Genomic DNA, 10,270 nt, shown 5'->3' with positions numbered 1-10,270 from the left:
CATCGGTCCCCGACCGGCTCTTGGAGGCGCTTGGGCAAGGACGCGGAGCACACAAAGGCGTCGGGCTCAAAGCTGCGCGCCGCCAGGGACGGAGGAACTCGCGGACGGCAGAGCGGGGACTACCCGCCCGGCTCCCGCCTCGCGCGGCTTCCGGGGTTTCCGCTTTTCTCAGTGCGTGAGTAAAAGACCCTGCCCCCACGCGGGCTGACGCAATTTTTTTTTAAGTGGAGAGGAGGGAAAAAGTTGTAGGGGGTAGACCGAAAGGCGGAAAGAAACTCATTTCGTCACCAGGGGTTTGGTTTCCTCTCAGGGCATAAAAGGACGGTTCTCTGGGCTAGCGACCAGTTGTCAAACGACGTGCAGCGAGCCTCGGGAGCACGCCCGGACCTCCTCCGCAGCGCCGCCTGCAGCCCGGCCGCCAGACGCCCGCACACCGCGACCCCCGCCCGCGCCGCGCCCTGCCCGCCGCCGCGATGCTCGCCCGCGCCCTGCTGCTGTGCGCGGTCTTGGCGCTCAGCCGTGCAGGTGAGTACCTGGCGCCGCACACCGGGGACTGCGGTCCCACGCACCCGGCCGGAGTTTCCGCCTGACCTCCCGGGTCCATCCCGGTACTCCGACTTCTCTCCGAGTAGAGGAGCTAAGGGACTTGGGAAAGAGCTTGGACCGCTGGAGTCCCAGAGAGCTCGGTGGATGTTCCCAGTCTGCCCAAAGTCCTGATCGGCATGAGCCGGTCACTTAACCGATCGGAGACACTCTCAGCCTGCTACATAGGGATGGATGGCACTGATTTGCAGGTTGTCATTATGATAATACAGGATCTGATCATCATAGGTGAATTGTGTCTATGTGGAACCTCTTTTTATTGGGTGGAAAAAGCTGTTTTAAATACTCTAGTCAGTTCTTTCTTCCCCCCAGCAAAGCCCGGATTAGATTTTAAGATAAGCAAAATGTGTTAAAAATAAGTTGTTTTACTTTGAATTTTTTTTCCTAAAGGTTGATTAGTGTACTCGATCCATTTTAATTTGGAAAGCGTAGTGCTCCTTATTTCAGCTTCGTAAGAATGCTAATTTTAACATCTAAAGAGTTGACTAAGAAAAGCTTAACATGATTTACCAAGTTGAATATGCATTTACCCTTATTTAGAATAGAAAACTCATATTTCTACGTTTTATCCATTCTAATGCAGGTTAAAAAACTTGTATTTCCATGACTACCTATATATTTCTTGACTTTATTATTGTAAAGTTGATTCATAGTCAAATAATTAAATGTTTACGATTAAGACACTAGAGAATGATTTATTTGCTGTCCTTTTATTGTAGCAAATCCTTGCTGTTCCTACCCATGTCAAAACCAAGGTGTATGTATGAGTGTGGGATTTGACCAGTATAAGTGTGATTGTACCCGGACAGGATTCTATGGTGAAAACTGCTCAACACGTAAGTTTGTCCTTTGGCTGCCTCATTAGGAGTGGGGCTGGATACAGTTATCATTGCAGAGATTTATGTCTTATAATGAGTCCTATTAATTTCTCCCTCCCTTTCTTCCTCTTCTTGCAGCGGAATTTCTGACAAGAATAAAATTATTTCTGAAACCCACTCCAAACACAGTGCACTACATACTTACCCACTTCAAGGGATTTTGGAACTTTGTCAATAACATTCCCTTCCTTCGAAATGCAATTATGAGTTATGTGTTGACATGTAAGTACAAGTGTGTTTCTAAGGTTTTTAGCTTTCTCAAAGAAAAATGTGCTTTATAATAACGTAAGCTTAATCTAAAAACTTATTTCCAAGCTTATCAAAATGACTTTTAAGATACATTTTAAGTTTGTCTTTCATCTTAATGGCCAAAAATATTGACATTTAGTCCCATCCAGTTTACACAGTCTACTCACAACCCTGTATACCTCTTCAAACCTTTACCGTTTGGTCAATTTGTGGAGGTAGCATGTTCCAGCTGTTTATTGAATGCCCATGGGCCACGGAATTGTTCTGAACATGTAGCACCCATTAAAATAAATTTGGATTTGGATCAGCAAGAAAATAACTTTCCATGATTCTAAAGTGGGTGCCATGCTCAGCTATTCCTTTCATAGGCCTCTTGGATAGTGAGCAGATGGCTACCTGAAAAATCCGTATTGCCAGATTATAACGTGCAGAGTATATGTATTTTATTAAAGATGTATTTTAAATGGCCATTAGACTTTAAAGTGTAGTTGTTTTAAAATAGAGTATTTTTGATTTTTGGAGTTAAATTCAACCTCTAGTGCCACTTTCCACATTTTACAATAAAAATGATGGTTGATTTGCTTTGCATATGAGAACAAATAAAACACTTTTTTTCTTTGAAAATTTCAGCCAGAGCACATTTGATTGAGAGTCCACCAACCTACAATGTTGACTATGGCTACAAAAGCTGGGAAGCCTTCTCTAACCTCTCCTATTATACTAGAGCCCTTCCTCCAGTACCTGATGACTGCCCAACTCCCCTGGGTGTGAAAGGTGAGTAAGAATACGTTAGAGATGTATTAACTGTAAGAGGGGCTGCATTGCTGCCCCGAAAATTTCTGACCTTAGACTACCATTAGTTAACAAAAGTAGTTTTTACTTTTATCATGGATATCTATGGATATTTTTAAAGTATGAGTCTATGTAAACTATTCCATAAAAGTAAATGAGTATCTTGCTATAATGTCTTAATATTTTAAAATTATTTCATTAGAAATGAAATAATTCTAATTAAAATAGATAAAATCTTTCAGTAAGAAATTGCTCCCCCATATCTTAGAACTGTTGTTTATATTATGATCCTACTCACAATTGTATTTCTCCTGTAAATAAAGAATTTCTGGTAGATTGAAAGTCACTATCTGCTTTCTTGAATATATAGATGGATTCTTAGCTTTCTCATTTTTCAGGTAAGAAGCAGCTTCCTGATTCAAGTGAGATTGTGGAAAAATTTCTTCTAAGAAGAAAGTTCATCCCTGATCCCCAGGGCTCAAATATGATGTTTGCATTCTTTGCCCAGCACTTCACGCATCAGTTTTTCAAGACAGATCATAAGCGAGGGCCAGCTTTCACCAAAGGCCTGGGCCATGGGGTAAGACAGAGTTAATATCTTAGAGTTGGTAGAATTATAGTAAATCATAGTGAAGGGCTAACATTAAAGGAGATAAACAGATAGATCGATCCAAATAACTTACTTTAAAAAGTCTTATCTATAAAAACCTTAAAGGAATTTTCCATTTACTTCACTGGTCTAGTAAAATTATACACAAACACAGACATGCACATACGTATACAAACATTCCCAGACATATTTTACATGTTATGACAATAATAATACCATATAGGTATTATTATTTGTAATTCAGCCCTTGTATATTTAGTTTAAAATATTAGTACTGTGAAATGTTATGTCTTCAAAAACACATTGTACCCTGATTATGCTGCTTTCGATATTGTAAGGTGAGGTTTTTGCAGCATTATTTATTATCTTTAGTTTCAATAGCATAGCATCAAGTTATTCATAATAATTTTTATAAATAATACATTTTTATTCATTTTTAGAATTATGTATCATCATAGTGAAGTATATAATATATATGATATAAGCTCCATACAGTATATTAATTCTATTAAACACAAAGACACATCAGTTTGTAGCTTTGGTGGATAAACAAATTAATTTAGTAATTTGTGGCTATGAAAAAATGTAATTTTATTTAAAAATTTTAAAGCTGAATCAAATTATTTAATGATGAATTATATGATAGACACTTTAAGAACAACTTCAACAGCAACAAAATAAAATTTTTTCATAATTTTCTAGGTGGACTTAAATCATATTTATGGTGAAACTCTGGACAGACAGCATAAACTGCGCCTTTTCAAGGATGGAAAAATGAAATATCAGGTATGCTTCCTTTGAATACTAAGATTTAGTTATTACTTACCACTTAACACCCATACTTTAAAATCCCTAAAAATGTGTTCCTTAACTTTTTAATGTTTATTTATTACTGTTATTTTTCAGATAATTGATGGAGAGATGTATCCTCCCACAGTCAAAGATACTCAGGCAGAGATGATCTACCCTCCTCAAGTTCCTGAGCATCTGCGGTTTGCGGTGGGGCAGGAGGTCTTTGGTCTGGTGCCTGGTCTGATGATGTATGCCACAATCTGGCTGCGGGAACACAACAGAGTGTGCGATGTGCTTAAACAGGAGCATCCGGAATGGGATGATGAGCAGTTGTTCCAGACAAGCAGACTGATACTGATAGGTAAACAAGAAAATGATTTACACCAAACCCTCTTCCCCAGGGAAAACTAATGTGCTACCTTTGTTATGTTTTGAGTAACTGACAAGATGTGGTAAACAAAAAATCACAAACTCTATATTCATTAAATGTGTAAGCATGACTGATCATATAACTATCTTTTGATATTGACACGGAAGAAAATAGAAATGAAGGAATAGCAAATTAAAATTACATTCTAATTGCTTGAAAGCTTGTGATCAGAAACAAGTAATGTTTTTATTCTTTATTTTGTGCAAATAGGAGAGACTATTAAGATTGTCATTGAAGACTATGTACAGCACTTGAGTGGTTATCACTTCAAACTTAAATTTGACCCAGAACTACTTTTCAACAAACAATTCCAGTACCAAAATCGTATTGCTGCTGAGTTTAATACCCTCTATCACTGGCATCCCCTTCTGCCTGACACCTTTCAAATTCATGACCAGAGCTACAACTATCAACAGTTTATCTACAACAACTCTATGTTACTGGAACATGGAATTACCCAGTTTGTTGAATCATTCACCAAGCAAATTGCTGGCAGGGTAAGCATTATTATTGAAAAACAAAACAAAGAACTAGTCAGTATCTTTCGAATTTCTGCACAGAAATTATTTTTCTTAAACTTACTAAAAGAGTAGTTAGTTACATTGCTAGCAAAATTATTTTATTGATAGAAGAAACCTAACTTTACTTTTGCACCAGTCTGGAAGAAAATTTTTTTTTTTAATAAAAAACAAACAAAAAAGAAGCTTAACTTTTTTTGAAAAGTCTAAACTTCTTAGTCTATAATTGACAAACAAATAGCAAATTGTAACCCTACCTTAAAAATAGATATTTTCAAAAGTATCTATAATCTTCTAGGAATAAATATTTTAGGCTTGAATACTAGTTTCATTTCTGAAATTTAAAAAGGCAAATTAGTTCTAGACTGCTGTCCCATTGAATTTTAGGCACAGCTCCTATTGAAATATATGTAAGCATCTTTCCAGGAAATAAAAATTGTCTCAGCTGGGAGCTTTAGTCTTACCTGATTTGTACCTAAGGCAAGCTGAATACAAACAGTAAATATGCCCAAAACTCTCATTTTACATCTAATTTTACTTTCCACAGGTTGCTGGTGGTAGGAATGTTCCACCTGCAGTAAAAAAAGTATCACAGGCTTCGATTGACCAGAGCAGGCAGATGAAATACCAGTCTTTTAATGAGTACCGCAAACGCTTTATGCTGAAGCCCTATGAATCATTTGAAGAACTTACAGGTAAGAAATGGTTTCTAAACTTCTTAAAAGAATCAGGGGGTCAAATGGAAACAGAGAAATTAGAATCAAATTATTTTTTATTTTGTGAAGTTTGACATTGGTTCTATCTCTGTCTTCATCACCTTCACAGGAGAGAAGGAAATGGCTGCAGAGTTGAAAGCACTCTATGGTGACATCGATGCTATGGAGCTGTATCCTGCCCTTCTGGTAGAAAAGCCTCGTCCAGATGCCATCTTTGGTGAGACTATGGTAGAAGTTGGAGCACCATTCTCCTTGAAAGGACTTATGGGTAATGTCATATGTTCTCCCGCCTACTGGAAGCCAAGCACTTTTGGTGGAGAAGTGGGTTTCAAAATCATCAACACTGCCTCAATTCAGTCTCTCATCTGCAATAACGTGAAAGGCTGTCCCTTTACTTCATTCAGTGTTCCAGATCCAGAGCTGATCAAAACAGTCACCATTAATGCAAGTTCTTCCCGCTCCAGACTAGATGATATCAATCCAACAGTACTACTAAAAGAACGTTCGACTGAACTGTAGAAGTCTAATGATCATATTTATTTATTTATATGAACCATGTCTATTAATTTAATTATTTAATAATATTTATATTAAACTCCTCATGTAACTTAACATCTTCTGTAACAGAAGTCAGTACTCCTGTTGCGGAGAAAGGAGTCATACTTGTGAAGACTTTTATGTCACTACTCTAAAGATTTTGTTGTTGTTGTTGTTAAGTTTGGAAAACAGCGTTTATTCTCTTTTGTAAACCAGAGGGAAATGAGTTTTGACGTCTTTTTACTTGAATTTCAACTTATAAGAACAAAAGCCAAGATGTTTGAATACTGAAATGCTGTTACAAGATGGCAAAATGCTGCGAGTTTTTACACTGTCAGTGTTTCCAGTGTATCTTCCATGATGCATTAGAAGCAACTAATGTTTGAAATTTTAAAGTACTTTTGGACATTTATCTGTCATCAAACTAACAAAAACAGGTACCAGTGCATTACTAAAGGAATATTTAAATTAGACAGTACCAGTAATTTCATGTCTACTTTTTTAAAGCAGCAATGAAACAATAATTTGAAATTTCTAAATTCATAGGGTAGAATCACTTCTAAAAGCTTGTTTTGTTTCTTAAAGTTTCAAACTTATAACATGTACCAAAAAGAAGCTGCCTTGGATTTAAATCTGTAAAATCAGTGGAAATTATACTACAATTATTTGTTAAAACATTGTATAAGTGCTGTTCCTTTTCTACCAAGAGTGTAAATCTTTTTAGTGTGACTGGTTACAACTTCCTTTTAATCAAAATGCCAAATGTGTCAAGGTGGTGGAACCACTGCCGTCTTCTCTTAAAATAAGAATATTTGTTGAGAGATTCCAGAACTTGTTTATACGACTGGTAACATGTAAAATCTATAGCAGCAAGAGCCTACCTTTAAAATAAGCAATAACAAAGAAGAAAACCAAATTATAGTTCAAATTTAGGTTTAAATTTTTAAAAAGGAAACTTTTTTTTATCCTTGTGCACTGCAGGCCTGGTACTCAGATTTTGCTGTGAGGTTAATGAAGTACCAAGCTGTGTTTGGATAACGATATGTTTTCTCAGATTTTTCTGTTGCACGGTATAATTTAGCAGTCCATATCACACTGCAAAAGGCAGCAGCTGCCTCATACAATACCTCTTCAAAATGCTTAAATTCATTTCACATGTTAATTTTGTCTCAGTCTTGATAAGCCAGTTCAGTAGGTGCATTGGAATCAAGCCTGGCTACCTGCATGCTGCTCCTTTTCTTTTCTTCTTTTAGCCGTTTCGCTAAGAGAAGGTGTCTTCTGATCACTTTATTTCTCCTATTTTGTTTTACTGGTTTAAGATCAGAGTTCGCTTTCTGTGGACTCTGTCTATATTTTCTTACCTGAACTTTTGCAAGTTTTCAGGAAAACCTCAGCTCAGGACTGCTATTTAGCTCCTCTTAAGAAGATTAAGAGAGAAGAAAAAGGGCCCTTTTAAAAATAGTATACACTTGTTTCAAGTGAAAAGCAGAGGATTTTAGTTACAGCTAATTTTAGCTATCTGTAACCAATATGCCTGTAAAGAGGGTAGTGCCTCAGAAAGAACTGTAGGGGGGTTGTGACTGGAAGAAAGTTACCTTCCTATTTTAATTAATGCCCTTTCTTATTTAAAAACAAAACCAAACAACATCTAATTAGTTGTCAGCAGTAATAATAATGATGATAATACTTCTTTTCCACATCTCATTGTCGCTGACATTTAATGGTACTGTATATTACTTAATTTATTGAAGATTATTATTTATGTTTTATTAGGACACTATTGTTATAAACTGTGTTTAAGCCTACAATCATTGATTTTTTTTCATTGTGTCACAATCAATATGTCTCTTTGGAGTTACCTCTGGATTATTATGTAAACAATCAAAATAAATGATTGTGTTAATATTTGTGAATAAATTTTTAGAAATCTGATTGGTATATTGAGATATTTAAGATTGAATGTTTGTTCTTAGGATTGACCTATGTGCTAGCCCACAAAGAATATTGTCTCATTAGCCTGAATGTGCCGTAAGACTGACCTGTTAAAACTTTTTGAGGGACCTGTGGATGCTTCATTAATTTGTTCAGCCACAGCTTATTGAGAAAATATTCTGTGTAAAGCACTGTGGGTTTTAATATTTTTAAATCAAACACTGATTACAGATAATATTAGTACTTATATAAATAACTAAAAAAATGTGTCTTTTATGAAGAGGGAGAAAATGAAATAAATAGCATTAAAGAGAAATAACTCAGGAGAATCTTCTTTACGATTTTATGTTTAGAAGGTTTAAGGTTAAGAAAGAAATAGTCAATATGCTTTATAAAACACTGTTCACTGATTTTTTTTTTAACTTGATTTGTTATTAACATTGATCTGCTGACAGAACCTGGGAATTTGGGTTGTATATGTGAATGTTTCAGTGCCTTAGACAAATGTGTATTTAACTTATGTAAAAGATAAGTCTGGAAACAAATGTCTGTTTATTTTTGTACTATTTAAAAATTGACAAATCTTTTCTGAAAATAAAATTTGATTATTTCTATGTATCTTTGTTATATGGCATATGATTTCTCTGAATCATTATTCTTAAAGTAAACCATTATCCTGTGTCCTCCCACCTATTCAAAAATAGGGCTAGCCCTTCATGAAATGGCTTTGCCCTCAGTTACGTAGAGGCTTCCTAGAGTCACTATTTAAATCTCATTATAATCTCTTACTCACTGTGACATTGTATTGGAAAATGTCTACTTTGTGTATCTTTATAGAAGATGGCAAACAAGCTTATTTTCATTGCCTAGTCTAGAAGAAGAAAAAGATACACAATAAGACTAAGAATAAGACAAATATTATGAAGGTGGCACAAAATAAAGACATTCAAAGAGGAGGAAATGATATAAAGTTAGACAAATCATTGATACAAAATCTCATACGCTTTTGTCGCACCTCTATCCTTGACACCTTGGTAATTTCAATATTTACATGGACTACATATTTAGCATCCTCCCTGGCCTCTCCTCTTTGGCACTCTCCCTTCCAGTGATGCCTTCTTCCACCGTATTTCCCCAAATTATACATATCTTGATATCATTATCATTAATTACAGTACCACTTCCAAAATCTTGATTCCAAGCATCTTTCAGCTCACCTATTCTAGTGCTTACACTCTAACATCTAACTCTCAGTTTCACTGAACCTACTGATCTACCAACCTCATCACTTCACTATTTATCACCTCTTTTATCTTTCCATTTGCTTCCATAGGCACCTAGCTCAGATTCTATCGTCCATCATTTTAATCACTCCCTTACGCTCTGTCTGCTCTCCCTCTATTGTGCTGAATTGGTGCAACTTGATGAAATCCAGCCATTCTCCTAATCTTTTGTATCTGGCTTCTCAGTAGTATTCAACACAAATAGCCATAGTCTCTTTATTGAAAGCACCCCCCCAACCCACCTTGGCTTCATGGTTTGATACTCTCCAAACAATACCTAAGTAGTCAGCAATCATTTTCTCTACGTTTCTCACAGTGCTACTACTCAGTCTTCTCTCTCCCTCTTTTTAAGCTCTTTTTCTCCCATTGTATCTATAAGTTGAAGACTGTTGATCTATTCTCTGTCTGCATTCCTCCAGATTAATGACATTCAAGCTCATTATTTGACATAATAAGCACTCCCAAATTTATGGCTCCGGGACCAACGTCTAATTGTCAATTGACAACCTCTTCACTAAAAGTCATCAATTTAATTGCTTATTTTATATTCTTCCCTCCCAGCACCAATATCCCAAATAATAATTATCCAAAGTTAAAGATACCACCATCCCCTAGGATTTAAGGAAGAAAAACTCTTTCCTTCACTTCCATAGCCAATCCAACAGCAATCCTATCGACTACAACCCACAAATAAATCCTAAATCTTTCAACTTTGTTCCAACTTCACTACTACCAACCTAGTAGTGTAACAGTCTCTTAATTGGTGTTCACTTATCTATTCTTCCCTCAGTCCAAACCATTCTCCTTATGGCAGTGCCAGTAATTATTTTTTAATATACTTTAAGTTCTGGGATACATGTGCAGAATGTGCAAGTTTATTACATAGGTATACATGTGCCATGGTGATTTGCTGCACCCATCAACCTGTCA

General features: G+C 36.3%; 1 protein-coding gene across 1 annotated transcript; it reads left to right on the top strand.

Moving 5' to 3' along the window:
• The first annotated feature begins 351 nt into the window (after positions 1-351).
• Positions 352-8,650, top strand: PTGS2 (prostaglandin-endoperoxide synthase 2). The gene is made up of 10 exons (XM_017524539.2): positions 352-525; positions 1,323-1,439; positions 1,560-1,703; positions 2,361-2,504; positions 2,921-3,102; positions 3,835-3,918; positions 4,039-4,285; positions 4,565-4,851; positions 5,420-5,567; positions 5,698-8,650. Exons 1-10 carry the CDS (start codon positions 474-476, stop codon positions 6,105-6,107), a joined length of 1,815 nt encoding a protein of 604 aa, XP_017380028.1. The 5' UTR covers positions 352-473; the 3' UTR covers positions 6,108-8,650.
• The last annotated feature ends 1,620 nt before the right edge of the window (positions 8,651-10,270 follow it).

This window comes from Cebus imitator, unplaced genomic scaffold (assembly GCF_001604975.1).
Source record: "Cebus imitator isolate Cc_AM_T3 unplaced genomic scaffold, Cebus_imitator-1.0 Scaffold33, whole genome shotgun sequence".
Classification (NCBI taxonomy): Eukaryota; Metazoa; Chordata; class Mammalia; order Primates; family Cebidae; genus Cebus; species Cebus imitator.
This window is presented reverse-complemented; position numbering and strand designations above follow the sequence as displayed.

Excerpts from the sequence above, each read along its gene's own strand:
- PTGS2 (XM_017524539.2), top strand. The coding sequence starts at position 474 with ATGCTCGCCCGCGCCCTGCTGCTGTGCGCGGTCTTGGCGCTCAGCCGT. Across the intron at positions 1,440-1,559 it reads TGGTGAAAACTGCTCAACAC|CGGAATTTCTGACAAGAATA; the intron begins GTAAGTTTGTCC and ends CTCTTCTTGCAG. Across the intron at positions 4,852-5,419 it reads CCAAGCAAATTGCTGGCAGG|GTTGCTGGTGGTAGGAATGT; the intron begins GTAAGCATTATT and ends TACTTTCCACAG.